Source organism: Oryzias melastigma, linkage group LG11, assembly GCF_002922805.2.
Source record: "Oryzias melastigma strain HK-1 linkage group LG11, ASM292280v2, whole genome shotgun sequence".
In the NCBI taxonomy this organism is placed as follows: domain Eukaryota; kingdom Metazoa; phylum Chordata; class Actinopteri; order Beloniformes; family Adrianichthyidae; genus Oryzias; species Oryzias melastigma.
Window position 1 is genome coordinate 11,532,643 of NC_050522.1, and position 17,306 is coordinate 11,549,948.

At 37.1% G+C, this 17,306-nt stretch overlaps 2 protein-coding genes across 3 annotated transcripts; both read right to left on the reverse strand.

The window, feature by feature from the left end:
* Positions 1-1,120: 1,120 nt before the first annotated feature.
* LOC112161855 (major histocompatibility complex class I-related gene protein) lies at positions 1,121-12,183 on the reverse strand. Of its 2 annotated transcripts, XM_024297355.2 has the most exons (8): positions 10,841-12,179; positions 8,818-9,010; positions 7,437-7,703; positions 6,909-7,187; positions 6,527-6,829; positions 4,850-4,975; positions 3,503-3,520; positions 1,121-1,444 (listed from the first exon to the last, which is right to left on the reverse strand). In XM_024297355.2, the coding sequence occupies exons 2-8, from the start codon at positions 8,864-8,866 to the stop codon at positions 1,431-1,433; spliced, it is 1,056 nt and encodes a 351-aa protein (XP_024153123.1). In that variant the 5' UTR covers positions 8,867-9,010; positions 10,841-12,179; the 3' UTR covers positions 1,121-1,430. The 2 variants fall into 2 exon arrangements, with proteins under 2 accessions (XP_024153123.1, XP_036070238.1); XM_036214345.1 differs by lacking the exons at positions 1,121-1,444; positions 3,503-3,520 and having other exon boundaries at positions 4,584-4,975; positions 10,841-12,183.
* Positions 12,184-12,366: 183 nt separating this feature from the next.
* On the reverse strand, positions 12,367-17,306 carry LOC112161877 (major histocompatibility complex class I-related gene protein-like). Its single transcript, XM_024297387.2, has 6 exons — positions 17,258-17,306; positions 14,201-14,467; positions 13,674-13,952; positions 13,292-13,594; positions 13,000-13,105; positions 12,367-12,798 (listed from the first exon to the last, which is right to left on the reverse strand). The coding sequence occupies exons 1-6, from the start codon at positions 17,304-17,306 to the stop codon at positions 12,774-12,776; spliced, it is 1,029 nt and encodes a 342-aa protein (XP_024153155.1). The 3' UTR covers positions 12,367-12,773.

The following is a 17,306-nucleotide window of genomic DNA, read 5'->3' on the forward strand; positions in this document are numbered from 1 at the left end:
CATGTAATAAAATTAAAATCATGTCCTTAATAAACTGCTCATAGAATACAGAAAAAAATAGAAAGAAAACTGTCTTTTTCTGATCTTTCATATTTCTGATAAATTACTTTTATTAAATTTACTTTTATTCAACCTTTTTTTTTTAGTGAAAAAAACAATATTTTGAATTTTATTATTTTATTTATCTTCTGTGTGACCAAACATAAACCAAAATGATACAAAGTGTGAATCATAAAATATTTTAAAATTGTCTGCTGGATAAATGTTGTGTATTAAGAATACTTTTATTAACAAATAGCCAGAGAACAAGCTGTTTTCATTATTTGCATTTTCTTTGTGCTTCTTTTAGTTTGTTCTTTGAGTTTATTTCTAACAATAAGTGACTAACTGCACAATTTCCCAGATCCTCTTCTAAGCTTTAATTCTGAAGTCAAAAGAACAGACCTCATAGAAAACCGGTGATTATCTATGTTTAGTTCGTCTAATTGTCAGAAATGATCAAATTAAAATGTTTTTTGTGTGTGTGTGTGTGTTTGATGTGGTCCTTTAACGGTGTTAGAAGTGCTGGCTAAAATAAAACAAAAACCTTTGCGCTCAACCTGGATTCTGATTTTGAATCCTTTTTTTTAAAAAAAACAAAACATAAATAATTAAATAGTTTTTTTTTCTATTCTAATGCAGCAAAAACAAATGGTGAGTGTTAACAAATATGGAACATACTTTTCTTTATTGACCACATGAAAAAGTATTAAGTCAGTCACTTAACTAAGCATAAAAAACTAAAAGTATCAAAAGTAATATTTAAGCCAAGAATGAAAAAATGAAAAAAAAAAAACATATTTATTCACTTCTGAAAATACAAATTGAAAAACTGAGGGCAAAACAGGTACAGTGTTACAGTGTCATAAAGTTCAAGAGAAGTTGTTTCAAATGAGACAAAAGGAGCTTTAAAAAAAAAAAAGTGCCAAGAACAAACACCTGGGACTAGTCTCATTCATCCAGGATGGTTCCAAGGCAGAAAACATATTTAGAAATGGTCATTTGGACCTTCACACACATGATCTGTATTTCATGCAAAGCTGCTGTGGGTTAGAGATGCATTTACTGAATAAAACTGCAGTTTTTTTTTTTTTTTTAACTGCAGTCACACTAAGGTGATATAAATTAATAAATGTCTGAATATATAAGCAGTACAACATGGATTACATATTTCACTTGAATATATTCTACATGTCACTACAGTAATATAATCCCTACAACATGACACCTTTATGTAGATGGAAGTACGCTGATACTTTGATATTTTAATCCATTTATGTTGCGTTTTGGTGCCTTTATGTACAGATCTGTTGTATATCAGCTGAACAAAATCCTTTAGATGCTTTGGACTTCATTAACTTGATATACACCATCTTCTTCTCCTGGATGATCTATAAAGACAAATCTAAAAAAAAAAAAAGAGATGACAGTTTCTTTTTTAGACAGGTGCAGTTGATTTTCAGAGACCATGTTCTCACACCCTCCACTCAAAAGGCATATTAGTTACAATTCGAAAGGGTTCACTTAATGACATTTTATGTGATCAACTTTCTTTTTTGGTCAATGTTCAGATGGTAAAACTTTCACTTCTTGAAGGATAAATGCAATAAAGGAAAATAAAAAATAATATCAGGGTCCTTTATTCATGACTACTATAACCTCGCCCTAACAGAAACCCACGTTAGTATGAAGTATTAAAGACTTTACACCCCAAGGTTTGAGTTACAGCTGGAAAATACAAATCTTTCCTTGAAACTTCTTGGAATAATAATAAAATAACAATAATAATAATAAAAACATTTAAAGGTGTTTTAACGCAATTCATGCAACAAGTTTGTGTGCCCCGCCCTCTTTCGCCATGTGGCAAATTAGCTGCTCTCCCCCTGTCAAAAAATGTGTTCCTGATGCTGCTGCACATGTGGGAGGAGCTACCAGCTTTGTCTGTGGATATCTCACTTAGAATGAATGGAAGACACATAAGATGTCGAGGAATACGGTTTATTTATTGTGAAGAGTTCTATAAAAATATCCGTAATCATGTCTCTATGCTTGAGTTATGATCATCATTAAAGATTTTCCTGGTACAGGGGGCTGTGACTAGATTACAGTTGCTTCCAGCTTGTTTCTGGGTCTCTGTGGCTGAGCTTGAAGGCTCACAGTTTCGCATTAATCTGAGGGGGGGAAATAATATTAGGAAACCTTTTTCCTTTTTTTAAATGTCTTGATGAGACCCGAGCTGGCAGCCTCCGAATGCCGCAGCAGCTCTCTCTCTGCTGGCAAATTGAGCATTGGGCTCTGCTGCGGGAGTGAACGCTGCCAATCTGTCCAGACTGTCTCCCACCTTCACCCAAAAGTAGCTGGATGAGCTCTGGAACCCAGTGGCTCAAATAGGTTAAGGAAAAAGATGAAAGTTCTGCACAAAATGCTCGGTTTGGACAAGTATTCCATCCTTCAGATCGAGTCACTGAAAAAGTCACATGTCCAAAGCTAAGTTCCTGATTGGCAGATGTGAAGCGGTGACCTGTCAAACTTAAGATATTTAAATTTTGGCTGCACTGCCCAACTCGCCACTCAAATCGAGCTGCTGCCTGACCTTTGTGCCTTTGTGCCTTTGACCATATCACTGGTTAACGTTGGAGCTGGCTGCATTTGACGGCCAAATTGCGTTCGGTGTGAATGCAAGTGGGGGAAAAAAAGTTGATGTTGATTTTCAATTGACAATAATGTCCCTCTTGAATGCTAAATTTAAATGATAATAATTATTGTTTCTATTTATAAGTTTGTGTTTTATTAATGATCAATTGTTTTTTGCTACTATTCATATCCCACTTGTGACTTTTACCTTCCAATTAAAGTTTACTTATTTATTTGACTGTTAATTTCTGCTACTGTGTGCATTTTTCTCTATTTAATGTTGTTTCAGCTCCAGTATTTTTTTCAGGGAACCTGCAGCCTTGGCAGTAGATCTTGATAGGTCTACCTGCGCCTGGACAGCGGCGACAGCTATTGGCTCTGCCAGAGACTGAGCAGTGGCGACCACCTGGCGGCTGACTAGCGTAGCTGACCATCCAGCTCAATGAGCTCTGTGACGGGTTGGCAGTCTGTGCAGGTGTATCGCGCCTTAGCCCAACAGTAACTGGGACAGTTTAGTGGCCCCCATGGGTTAACAAAATGGATGGAAGTTCATGACAAAAATCCTGGCATCGAGCGGCCATCTTGAATGTTTCTTTTTGTCACTGAAAACATCATGTGCCCAAAGCTGATTCTGAATTTGTTGACACACCGCATTAAACTCGTCATACTGCGCTGCGGCAAATCACATCTTTATACTGACTTAACATGGAAACTTCAAGCGTTCGGTGTGAATGCACCATTAGCCTACAAACCAACCCTGGCCCCACATCAGAGAGTGGCCCTCACTAGAAAAAGTTTGGGGACCCCTGGTTCAAAGGATAACACTTACCACGAACAGCCAGGAAATCTGAAACACAGTAAACAGATAATGCAGTCAGATCATGTGAACTAGAAAATACTTTAATTTTCAAACTCTTGACAGACAGACAAATACATTTTATTGTCTGTTCAACAAACAGAAATTAATCTTTCAAAACAGCAGAACCAATTAGAATTCAATTACTAACATTCTTAAAGTAAAACAGCTTAAAAGTTAATAAATACATGAACAATTATAAAGAACATAGAAATGATAAAAATCACAGAATGCACCATCTACCTGCAGTTTAAATAAGTTCTATTGAGAGTTAAATGGAGTGACTGCATTGGGGATGATTGATATTTTGAAAATCTTTGTAGTGGCCAATGGTGTTCGGTGTCTTCTGCAGGTCACTCAGAGGGGACTGTGGTGTTTGAGTAAGTTTGGAGGCCTGATTGATTATTTTAGAGAGGATATTTTTTTGTTTAAGGGTGAGAAAGTTGAACCAGGAGACAATATTGAATGTGAGGATAGATTCCACCAGTGAAATGTACTCCATGGATAAGATGTCCTTATTAATATTAAAAAATCTTAATTTCCTCAAAAGATGGCGGCTGTCAGGACTCACTCAGCCATGTCCTCCTCTGACCACCAGAGGGACCCCTCTCCTGAGTAATAACCATCACAAGCACCTTCCTCACTGCAACTCCCATCAGCCACCTCTTCAGTCTTCTCCATGCATAGCTGATCTTCATCATCCTCATCAGAACCACCAGCATTTGTACTCACTCCAGCCTTAACTTCAGTGTGAAGTCTTGATTGTGTTTATCTGTCAGTTTGAGCAGTTTCCCTAGTTTGATTCTGTGTTTTTGACCCAAGGTGTTTATTCGTTCCTCTGCCTCACCTCTGTGTTTTTGACCATTGCCTGACAATGGACACTATGTCTTGCCCTTGCTCTGTTCTGTGAAACCGTTTGCAAATGGATCCTAATGTCTTAGCCTCTTTATCACAGTGGTGTTCCTGTGCTTTTTTAAACCCTTGTCCTCTCTTATGGGGTCAAGATGACCCCACCCTTATATTGATATGTGAACTCTCCCATGACAAAGGTGGAGAGGATTTTATGTCTGCCACAGACACCAGTGAAGATAAAAAATCCTTGAATAAAAATATTCTCCATACTGTCTTGTGGGATCCAGAAGACCCACTTCTAATGTAAACATGCCTAGAATAGCACAAATGTTATAGATGAAACCCACATGGTGTCTGAAAGACAGGCTGCTGTCCATTGTTGTCCCCAGGTATTTATTTTTCTTTTCTTTTTTTGAGTTTCAAAAATCAGGGATAAATTTGACTGTTCGGGATTTTGGTGTTTCTCACCATATCTTTTTCTGCCACGGAAATAGACTCCAATGAACACCAGAACCACCCCAATGGTTGCTCCAACAGTTACTCCAATAGCTATTTTACCAGCATGATGATGAATTGGATACTCTGAAGGAGAAACTGAAAAACAACAAGGATCAGACAGATGTTCAGGGACAAACATTCACAGACAAAAAGTGTTTGAGTAAATGTCTTCTTAGAAGCTCCTAACATATTTTTCAAAGAAATAACTTCGCTCATAACACTGCATAGTGCAATAGACCATGCAATAAAGTTAATTAAGTTCATAAAGAGAACGATAAAGGTGACGGTCAAAAACAAGAATTCACAGATTCTGGAGTTGCAACAGTGTTTGTCTTTATGCAGACTATCACATAACTTATAACACATAGTTAAACATCTGACATATAATACATTGGAAGCTACACAACCCAACTGACACAAAAATATGAAAAGAAAAAGAAAAATCCAAAGCGCAGAACAACACCATGACCACGATGAAGTGTTGCTGTGCAGAGAGGCAATCTGATCATTTAAGGACACCTACATGTCTTAAAGGTGTTACATCCTGCTGCTGCTGTCTGGCCTCTCATCTAACCAGTTCCCTTTGGCTCACCTGGCAGGTCTGGCCAATCTGCCTTGATTGGCAGATGGTGTCTATTTAAGCCAGAGGTGGCCACACCAAGCGAGGCAGGGAGCAGAGCAGCAGGCTGGGTGTTGTGGTGGTTTTGTCTCCTTTTGTCCCCTTTTGTCCCCAGCAATCTAAGATTGCTGGGTTTTGTTGTGTTAGTTTGGGGTTGGGCCTTGGTAGTTCTGATTTGTGGGCTTTGTTTAATTTGTTTTGATTAGGTAGTTTTCTTAGGCAGCCCTTAGCAGGGAGCTGCTGACTCCGACGGTCGTCATGGCTGGGTCAGTCTCCCCGACTTCTTTTTCTTTTGGCCAAGGTTCCAACTCCTGTTTGTGTTCTTTTTTACCATAACCACTAATTTCTTTGCTTCATTTCAGGACACAGGTTTTCTGTTTATTTAAATAAACTGTGTTCCTTTTATGTTGGTGTCCATCTTTAATGTTATTGTCCCCACTTATAGTCATTCCCTAGACTCCGGGCCAGTTTGCCATTGGGGACGTAACAAAGGACATGAAAGGAACTATTTGCATGTCATTTTCTAAATACGTGCATCCAGTGCTGAACTTTCTTCAGCGTCCTGTGCTTGAGGTAGGGTTAGGGTTTAGGTTAAGTCAATAAATGTGACCAACAACAAAAATTTGCCTTGGATGGACTTAAAATATGTGCGGGCAATGTGGTTCCAACATGAATTTCCATTAGTTTTTGTCATTGGTCACACATAATACACTGTATGAGCAAATAACATTAGCCAAAGGACAAACACGATACACCTCACCTTATCTGTTACAGTAGAGGTGTTAGAATAGAAAAAAAAACAAAAACAAAACAATACTTTCGAAGTATGCTGGGGTTTAATTAATTTAGGCTAACTAGATGGATCAGGAAAATCCTGGTTCTGACTGACTAAATAAGCTTCTGAATGACCTGCTCCACAAAATAAATAAATAAATAAATAAAAAATACAGTCACAAGCTGGAAAACATGTAGGGTCGTAGATCTGGAGGGTCATGATGGGGATAAATGTCTGAAATTTATAATCTTACCCCAGTTTGTCATTATCTCTGCTTTGTCCAGTGTGGTGATGATGTCTTCCTTTAGTCCATAGAGCTGGAACACACAGTCATACCTACTCCAGTCCTCTTCTTTGACAAATGAAACATCCAGCTCAGAGCTCATCTGGAAGGTTCCATCATTGTTAGGGAGGATCTGTCCCTTCTCCACTCCCTCATGAATCTCCTCTCCATCTTTCCTCCAGAACAGATCAGCTTTTTCAGGATAAAATCCAGTAGCATGACAGCTGACTGGAGAGGAGGGAGTCTTCTGGAGGAGAGACACTGAAGGACGCTCTGCTCAAAGAAATTCAGGAATGTTCACCTTTTTTTATGAACATTTACTTATGTGTACTTGCTTCATTGTTCACTTTACCTGTTCTGAGCAGAAAAGTCCTTCCATAATTAATGTGATCCTGCAGCAATTCAGGGCATGTTGACATGTAGAGATGTTTGTTGCCTTGTATTCTCCCTTTATCATCATTCCACAAATGTTTGATCACAAAAGCTTGTGGTTTTGGAGTAATCCATGTCTCAGCCTGCAGGTCCAATGCCATGAAGTCTTCTCCATCATAACCGTACTGATTGAAGCCTTTGATTTCACCACTTTTGTCGTCCCACTCGCAGCCAGTCAAGCTTTGCAGAACATGATATTCTGAACACCAAAACAGAACAATAAATCTATAAAGAGGTTGGAGCTGCAGTTTAGAAAGACCTGGTTTTGAGTTTTTAAGTGACAGCTTAAAAACAGACACCTTGGATTTCTTAAGAAGTTAAGTTGTACTGATGCACCTCAAGTTGGATTTAACACTAACATGCTTAAATTTGGGATAGCCTCGTTCAAAAAAGAATCTCAGAATCAGGCCTTTTTAGAGAATTGTCACCAGTAAAGCTTCAACTTTACCTTCACTTTGGTTTAAACGTTTCTTGAAGTCTCCTATGCTGAACTTAAAGAAATGCTGATTGATTTGACACTTTTGGGAAAACAACTGGAGGTATTGGGGTTTTTTTTCAAACAGTTGATTCATCCAGTCATACTTGGGTTCAGCTTTTCTCTTGATACTATTGCAGTAACCAATCTCAATGCCGTCCACTGTCGCTACTCCCGCAAACTCTGGGAAGTTTGTTGTTCCAGAAGTGCCAGTTAGGAAGAACTTCAGGGAGTGTTTCACTGAGAAGAAAAAAGTTTTCAACATTTGATGTATTTATATCTTTATTTATACAAAAACTGTTCAAAAACATTTGAATATTTGAATTAGTTGTTTTTATTGGTATCCTTTTAGTTCAAATAAAGTAATTAACTCCATCACGTATGTGTCACTATGGAAACCATGTAAAATTAAGTCAAACAAAATAGCCAAAATCCAGAAGTAAAAATAAATTCATGAAAATTCGTATCCGTTAATCTCATACTGAAACGCAGATAGATTTACTATGTTTTCAAAATGAAACTTGTTTTTCCTGGGTCTTCATTTTGTTTCAAGAAGAGAAGAGTTTTTTACCATCTGATAAACTTCTTTATTTATCAAATGCAATGCCTGAAACATTCCCAAAATCTATTTTTTGTGTTTGTTCATTTTTCTCAAATGAAGGCAGTGATTCCATTCCTCAAAAACAGGCAACATGGTAACCATGTAAAATCAAGATCAGCGGAACAGCCAAAATGAAGAATTAAAAAGTAAAGATGGAAATTTTTACTTGTGTCTCAAACTGAGACATATAAACATGCATTTCCAAAGTCAAATGAAGAGCACCATCTTATGCCAAAGAGAAACATTCCAACAATAATGTATTTATTCTGCCTTGAAACTTTGTTGTTTAACCAACTAGATTTTAGCTTTTCGCCTGGAAGGATAAACCTATTAAACATCACTAAAAACCTTCATAAAGAACACACTATTTTACCATAAGACATTTCCATATATTTGTAAATATTGGGATTTTGCAGATTTAAAAAAGCACCTTAAACTCCCTCTCTATGTGGGATTTCTTAGACGACTTGAAACCAGAAAAAAAATTCTCGAAGGATAATTTCCTTTAAAGATTCTGCAACTTTAAAGTAACACTGATTCCGAATGTGTTTCTAAATGACAGCTGCACTTATAGATTATAGCCAGACTTTGTTGTACTATCAAAGGGTCTCTGCCATCTGATCAAAAATACTCATGACAGGAAGTAATTTTGAACAGTTAAAGCACCCATACTTCTTATAAAAACAAAAGCATAATAGGATGATAAACTGTAACTATTTCATTGTTGCTGTTTCCCTTTTTTTGTGGTCTTACCTGCAGAAACTGCATAACAGAGGAAGAGCAGAGCTAAGAATTTTTTCATCTTGTTCTGGTGAAGTCAACCACAGACATGGTGGACTGATCTTCTGTGGAGTTGAACTGAAGCAATAGTTGTTGCCAGGAACTGGTGGAGTAGGAGCCAAAATGGAGACCAGGCTCGATAGCAGGAAATTCAAACTTTAAAAACCTTAAACATCAGGGGAAAAATGTGACAAGGTAGAAATAAAAAATGAAGCAAAACACCTGACAACCAGACACTTATAAAAACAGATGATGATTAATAAACCCCCAAAAATCCATGGTAACATTAGCTTAGTTGAAAAACGTCAGAAATGTGTTATTTGGTCCACTTAGTTTGTGATTTATCCCATATAATTTTAATTTTAAAATACCTCGTGATGAAAATCGTGTTGTTTTTTTGTCTGTGACATGTACATGTGGCATTTTTCTTATGAAAGCGAACAAATGTAAGAAAAAAACATTTCATTTTTGCATTTCTGAGTATTTTTCCTTTTAAATGCTTCCAAACTGTCGCAAAGATACTCTATTTGAATTAATGAGCCGATGTGATGCCACAACAAACCGGGCTCAAGAGCGCATGTGCATGCTCCTTGATCTGCCCCACCCAGCGTGCACAAGCTCAGGTTCAAGAAAAGAAAAGATGGCATATTACCCATTCTGAGCCATAAAGGTTTGTTATGTGATGAAAAGCTTTACTTTTCATCGGTATCAGGAAATAAACATTCTAAAAAGTAACTAGCTGGACCCTTTTTTCTGTTTGATAACACAACAAGATATTTTCACAGTTCTGCCATGGCACTATAGCGCTCATCCTTGTCTATCAGAGGAGACATTGAGGCCGCAAAGCAGCAAGTGTAGCTGCTCCTTCTGCATGGGAGTGCTGCCAGATGAAGCGATTTTGGGAAATCTTGGTGATTTTACAGAGAAGCTATGGATCCAACAATTCTGCATGATGCGCTGCTTTTAATGAGCCGTGTGACACTGTGGCACCTCTTATACCTTTTGCTGCTCAGGGCATCCAAGGAGTGCATTTCTTTAAAAAAAATGTTTCTATTGCAGTTTTGCCATGGAAATATATCTATTTTGATAAGTCATTTTTTTTTTTTTAGAAATGTTGGTGTTTCAATTAAGCAAATCTATTTTTTTCCCAAAAGCATATAAGTGAGACAAAGCAGTTACATAAATACATAAATACACATAAATGTGCTTAAGACCATTTATTTCATTATGTTTGGTAGTCACTGCAGTTCTACACTTTCATTTGCTTTATATGGGCTTAAAACAAAGTCATAAAGATTCAAAACCACAACCGAATGGATTCGGAACTGCATGTTCCCTCATAAATCATATTCCATCATATCGCAAAATAATTCTGCCCCAAAAATTTAGGTTTGCAAATATGTAAAATGATTTCTGCATGCCCTTTAAAAAGTTTTGTATTTGTGAAATAATTTCTACTTTTTTTTTTTTAGCATTTTTTTTCGCAGATGAGAAGCAAAAGCTGCTTGTGAGTTCCTGAAGTTGGGGTTGTGGATTTCATACGTATTTATGATTGGATGACCACAAATCCAACTGTCTAATCAAAGAGGAGGTGGCTATCTGCTGACCGCTCCGGTGCAAACTCTCAGGTGGATTTCAGTGTTAAAATGACAGAGAGAAATGCAGAGTGTTCTGTTGAATGTCAAATGATTGGCTAGAATTGTACTGCAAAATTGAATAGAATACAAATGACAGACACGTCCAAAATCTGCGTTTTTATGGAAGCAAGCCTCAGCACACCGTGTAAACTCATCTTCCCCTACATAGCTTCAATGACACCACTGTTGTGCCACAACCCCTTTCTTTAAGGTGAAGTGGTTGAAAAGCAAAACTGTGAAGTTGAACTACAGCATGGATTCTCTCAAATAAATTCTCGCCCCTTCATTTTACAATAAAGAAGCTTTTTTTTTTTCTTTTTTTTTTAAACAAAGTCGATTTTTACCACACAAGTACTCACATGCATTTCAGGGCTGTTCAGAGGCAACAAACATCAGAAGAAGTCAGAAAGGGTCAGAATTCAGTTCTGTTCAAAGAACTGAGCTCTCGGGGTTGTATCCACATTTCTGAAGTCAATAATCCTGGTACAGATCCAAGTCCAGGTCCACTTTGGTTCCGATGTCTCTGTTGCTGTGAGCTGCTTAACAACAGTTTCCTCTCCCGGGACTTCTTATTTTCTGATTGTTATAAAGCAGGAACAGAAAGTATAACCAACCTGTCTAACTAGACAGGTTGGTTATACTGATCAGTTTTTTTTATCTCATAGAAACATTTCAACTGTCAGTGTTTGAATGTAGAAAAATGTTTCACAAACTTACATTGCATGATTTTTTTCAATAATCTAGTTGGGTAATAATGAAGAAAATGTTATATTAATGACAAAATAATAAATGTTCATTGAAATACTTACAAGTCTAGTTGGAAATGACACAGGTAAAATGATTCAATTAATTAATCAGTCAAACTTTATTTATAAAAAGCGCTTAACCACTTCATGGGTAAAATCAAGGCTATGAGACCTAAGTCAAAAGACACTTTTATCAAACACCAGCTAAAATTTAAGGAGCAAAACAAGCAAAAATAAAGGTCAAAGTGTAATAAAGTGCTTTTTTTTTTTTTAAATGTCCTAAGAAAGAACATCTGTGAAGATTTTCCTTCCTCTAGGACGGTTCCATGTCAGGAAAGTTTTCAGAAATGGTCATTTGGGCTTAACTTTTATTATTTGAAGGAGTCTCAATGTTTTCTGCTATGACTATGAAGTTGCACAATAATTCAGGTTTCGATTTCCTTTTTTCAGACTGTAAATGAGGCTGCTGTTCGAGCTAAGATGGTCAGATCATTCCACCATGAGAGAATCAGAACATAGCTGCTGTGCAGAGCAACAGGTGGACCTATTGGTCAGGGATTTAAAACCCACAAAAATATAACATACATTCAAACATTCAGATAAACAGAACCATGTATGTACCAATATCCATAATAATATTATACAAGTAAAAATGTCAACATGAGAAGACTGCTTTACACAAATAATCTACACTTCATGTCAGACTGATGTGGGCTGGAGATGCATTTGAATAAAGCATTTTTTTTAATGTATGACACCTTGTTTGACTGCAGTCAAGTTAAAATACCAAATAAATAAATTGATTGATTAAGCCTATAAGAAGAGAAAACAATTGTGATGATTATAGTTATTTATAATGCTACAAAGCATCAAATTACATGGTGAAATTGAACTGAAACAAATCCAATATGTGGGATTTTTTTTATTTACATCAAAACACATTAATGTATACAACTGCAGAAATGTTCAAGAATATCATTTTTATTATAGTCAAATACACGTACAACAACATCATTGAAATGATAACATGTTTTTTAATAAAAAAAAAAGTTACTCTGCAGAGTACTATAGTAATGTACTGTATACTAGAAACAACCTTTATGAAGACAGAACAATGTTGATACAATCCTGATCATGTGTTCATCTTTCAAGTTAAAAAAACGGAAGTGTTTTTGTGTCTTTCATGTCCAGATCATCATCATTCACAGCTAAACAAAATCATTCTTGCGATGCTTTGGATTTTATTAATTTGCTTAAATCTGCTTTTTATTCCAGATCATCTGTAAAGACAAGTCATCTTTAATGAGCAACAAACTGTTTCGTTTTTACACAGGTGAAGTTGATTTTGAGAGAGGATCGAAGGTTTAACTTCTTTAGATTCAGCATGTTACCACAGCCTTATTTAAAAAATGTACTACAAGAAAATGACAACATTTAATATCTCTTCAAGTTTTTGTTCACATTTTGTTATCTATTTGCATTTCTATGTGATTAACCATTGAGTTGGACTCAGAGTTCTGTAGAACCTTCTGGGCTGCTACACATCTTATATGGTCCCAAAAGTAGACAAACTAAAAAAAAAAAAAAAGAAAAAAACAAGCAAAAATTGAGGGTCTAAAATGTCAACACATACCATGAACAAGCTAGAAGTCTGAAACACAGTAAACAAGCAGATGTTACTGTCAGATCATTTGCTATGGAAAATGTATTTATTTAAATTCTCATCTTTTTTGTGTTCTAATAATTTACACCTTTTATTCATTGTTTCTCACCATCTCTTTCTCCACCAGTAGAGGGCTCCACCGAGCGCCAGGAGCAGAACCACTGCAGAAACCACTCCAATTGCATAATGATGAACTGGAAACTCTGAAGGAGAAACTGACAAAAAAGAATGGGTCAGACAGATGTTCTTGAAATGAACCATGTAAATGAAAAGTATTTGAGTATATTATTGGTAGAAACTCCTTAGATGCCTTTTTTTTTAAAGAAGATTAGCAGCAACAGGTACAGTCACAAATCTGGAGAGTCATGTTGGGGCTGAATGACTGAAGTTTATGATCTTACCCCAGTTTGTCATGATCTTTGTTTTGTCCAGTGTGGTGATGATGTCTTTCTTTACCCCATAGAGCTGGAACACACAGTCATATGTCCTCCAGTCCTCATGTTTGACTAATGAAACATTCAGCTCAGAGCTCATCTGGAAGGTTCCATCATTGTTGGGGAGGATCTCTCCCTTCTCCACTCCCTCATGAATCTCCTCTCCATCTTTCCTCCAGAACAGATCAGCTCTGTCAGGATAAAATCCAGTAGCATGACAGCTGACTGGAGAGGAGGGAGTCTTCTGGAGGAGAGACACTGAAGGGCGCTCTGCACAAAGAAAAGAGAGAATTTCACTTTTTTTTTAATCACAGCATGTTTTCTTTGTACCAGATAGTGTTAACCCTACCTGTTCTCTGCAGAAAACTGCTTCCATAGCGCATGTATTCCTGCAGCATTTTAGGACACTCTGACATGTACAGCTTTTTATTGTCTTTTAATCTACCTTCGTCTTTGTCCCACAAATGTTTAATAACAACAGCTTGTGCTTTTGGAGCAATCCATGTCAGACCGTGCAGGTCCAAAGCGAGGAAGTCTTCCCCATCATAACCGTACTGATCGAAGCCTTTGATTTCACCGCTTTCATCATCCCACACACAGCCTTTCACGCTTTGGAGTACGTGAGAACCTGAACAACAAAGAAGAACACTAAACCTTAAAAAAGTTACATCTGCAGACAATAAAAAAGCCTGATTTTAAGTTAGCATAAAAAGGCGGAAAACCAAAGACTTTGGCCTTCTTTCAACATGAAGCTGTGTTGATCTGCATTAAGGTGCATTTAATGCTGAGTCAATTACAGTTTTTAAGTCTTCTTAATATAAGAATCTCAGAATCAGGTCTTTTTGGAGAATGTGTTAATGTAAAATTCTATATTACCTTCAGTTTGGTTTAAACGTTGCTTGAAAACATCCATGTTGGCCTTAAAGAACTCCTGACTGCCAACACACCTCTGTGAATACCAGTTGAGATGTTGGGGATTTTTGCTGATCAGTTTTCTTGTCCAATCCTGTGTGACTTCTGCTCGTTTCATGATGCTGTCACAATGACCAATCTCAACTTCATCCACTCTTGCTGAGCTCACAAACTCTGGAAAGTTTGTTTTTCCAGAAGTGCCAGTTAGGAAGAACTTCAGGGAGTGTTTCACTGAGAAGAAAAGATTTTTTAGCATCTTATGAATGAATGAGTAAATGAATGAATGAATAAATATGAATGAATGAATTAATTAATTAATTTTATTTATTTATTCTATCATTTATATATTCGTTTGCTTATCCATTCATCCGTCCATCCAAAACCTGTTTTAAAAAATGTGCCTGAAAACATGACTCCATTTCTTAAATATGGCTACTGTAGTGACCATGCAGATTTGGGGTCATTACAGCAGCCAAAATTAAGAATTAAAAATTTATGCATGGAATTTTTTTAAATCAAAACTGTAATCACAGACTTCAATCATGCATTGCTGTGCTACCAGCAGCGTCTGGAGCTTTACTTCAAATCAAAGATTTGTTATAGTTACCTTCTACTTAAACAAAAAAGTAACTGAGGTATTACATGGATTACTCTATATTAAAACATAAACAGATACCAGGAAAAGTAACAGAGCATTTTGTTCCCTTTAAGCAAATTCTCTCAGCACGGTTTGGGACAAATATAAATTCTACAAAATCACAGCATTCATAGGACATGTTGAGACCTGATGCCATAAGAAAAGACATTGTGAGCAACCCTTGAGGCTGTAACGTCCAAAGGGTAAAACCATGTAAAAATGGGAGTTGCTGACCAGCTTGTTGCAACACATATCACTCAAACAGGATCCCTGAAATAGGGCCAATTAAGTGGCCATGCCTCTTGTTGAGTGGACTCTGAGGCAAAGCTAGACCTGCTGTAAACCATACAGATGGCTTCATTAATCCAACATGAAAGCACTTCCTTAGATAAAACGTTAAAATGTCCACTAAAGAACACTGAAAAGGTTCAATATTTTGCTCCAGACACCAGTATTCAAAGGTTTGCCATATGTAGGCATGTGGACTTCTAGCGAAATATTCTTTTGCACTATGGATGGCTGCAATCACAGGAAGACTTAGTTGAACTTTTCAACAGGTTAGTTTGAATTTGTCAGAAATCTAAACATGGTTGCAATATTTCCCTGCCTCCTTGTTGAAATAGACTTGTTGATAGCAGAAGGATAATTTTGGCATACTAAGACTTCACTGTCCATTAGGAGACGATGAAAATTAGGGACAGGCCCTGTCCGAGTACCTGTTCTGTTTCAGGTGTTATAATTTCCATTGGGGGAGATGCATACAGAAGAAGACAGGGCCATAAATAAACCAGAGCATCTGTTCGCAGATGAGCATCATGGAAAAGAATAGTGGGCAGTGGGTATTTTCTTTGCTGGCAAAGTGCCACTGCTGCTCTCCCAAAGCAGTCTCATATATGAGTCACCACTTCTGGGTGAAGCTTTCCTTTTCTCATGAGAAATCCCTTGGATAGAGTCAGCCCAATGGTTCAGATGTCCTGAGACATGAGTGGCACTCAGAGATAAAAAATAAATAAATAGTGCATTGCATCAACAGAAACCAGATATTTTTTTATAAAAGAAAGGGGTAAATTCCCTCCTGCCTGATTATGTAGAATGGAGGTCCACAAACTACGACTCGCGGACCGCCTCCACATTAGAACCGGCCCCCTCAACAATATTAGAGACACATGTTTTTTTTCCTCCTTTCTGCAGTCTATGCCCCTATCTAACGCCCCCCACCCCAAAAAAATCTCTGTCAAATAGAAAATAATACAGTATTCCTGTTCTGCATTGCGATTCACCTTTTGCAATCTCATTGATCTTGCTGACAGTTGAACTGATTCCCTCCATCCCTCTCCTTTTTTTCCACAGACTTTTCCTGCACCTTCTGAGCTCACAGGAGCATCTGTAGCTACAGGAGGTGCCAATTTGTAATTTCAAACTATTCCAAACATCGTCATATAACAAATATTAGGAAATCATAGCAGCACAGGAACTTTTTTTTTAGCTGACACAGGCAGCTGCCCATACTGTCCATGTCTAAATCTGCCACTGGCAGTCACTTGTACCAGGAATGCAAAGTTATCATTTGGCCAAACAAGAAAGACCTTTATCCAACTGACCATCCACACACTATGAAAGCCAAAATAATTCCAAAAAGTCGTTTTAATACAAGCTCAGACTGGTCGGATGATGATATCTTAAAGGTAAACCCCGTTTGTGTGCTCTTTAAAAATATCAGAGAAAAAAATCTTCTGCGTTCACTTCCACTTGTTACTTATACTTGAAATCACAAGAATTTTATGATCATCCATTATTTAAAATGTAAAAAAACAATTCAGAATTGTAATCAGTGCATCTTATACTATTTTTGACATTGTGTGGTCAACTGGCAGGAATTCAAGTCTGACAGAGTTAGAGCAGCCATGCCTCTGATTTTTTCATGTAATTCACAAATTCCGATTAAAATTTTTCATAATGTGCCACTAAACTGGTACTATTTTATTGCTGCTACGTTTATTTGTTGCTTTTTGGTCAGCCCAAACTTTCTCTACTGTACTACCTATATCCTCAGCTAACTTTCGGTTCCTGGTCAGCTGAAATCACATGATGATTCACTTCAGAGATGTTTGTCTCTATCAAACACACCGTCCTGCCCCACCTAAGCTAAATACCCCGTCAGCTATCTTTACTTTCATTATTACAAATTCAGCTTGTTTCCTTTTGCACTTAATTTGCAAGTAAATTGTGACCACAGTTAAATGTTCTAGGCTGTTTTTGTGTCAAGGTAACAACAAAATTCACCATGAAATGTTTGAGTTTTTATGAGAAAATTACACTAAGCAGCAGGAATGAGCCAAACACAGTAAAGAAGTCTGAGAACAAATACCTGTTTGTAATCTTACCTGCAGAGGCTGTATGACAGAGAAAGAGCAATGTTAAAAATGTCCTCAT

Bases quoted from the DNA above. Each gene is read 5' to 3' on its own strand.
- LOC112161877 (XM_024297387.2), bottom strand. From the start codon at position 17,306: ATGAGGACATTTTTAACATTGCTCTTTCTCTGTCATACAGCCTCTGCA. The intron at 13,106-13,291 runs GTAAGATCATAA...CTTTTTTGTCAG, and splicing joins AAAGATCATGACAAACTGGG to TTTCTCCTTCAGAGTTTCCA. The intron at 12,799-12,999 runs GTGAGAAACAAT...TTTTTTTTTTAG, and splicing joins TACTGGTGGAGAAAGAGATG to TTTGTCTACTTTTGGGACCA.
- LOC112161855 (XM_036214345.1), bottom strand. From the start codon at position 8,866: ATGAAAAAATTCTTAGCTCTGCTCTTCCTCTGTTATGCAGTTTCTGCA. The intron at 7,704-8,817 runs GTAAGACCACAA...TTTTCTTCTCAG, and splicing joins CTGTTATGCAGTTTCTGCAG to TGAAACACTCCCTGAAGTTC. The intron at 6,830-6,908 runs GTAAAGTGAACA...TTCTTTGAGCAG, and splicing joins GACTTTTCTGCTCAGAACAG to AGCGTCCTTCAGTGTCTCTC.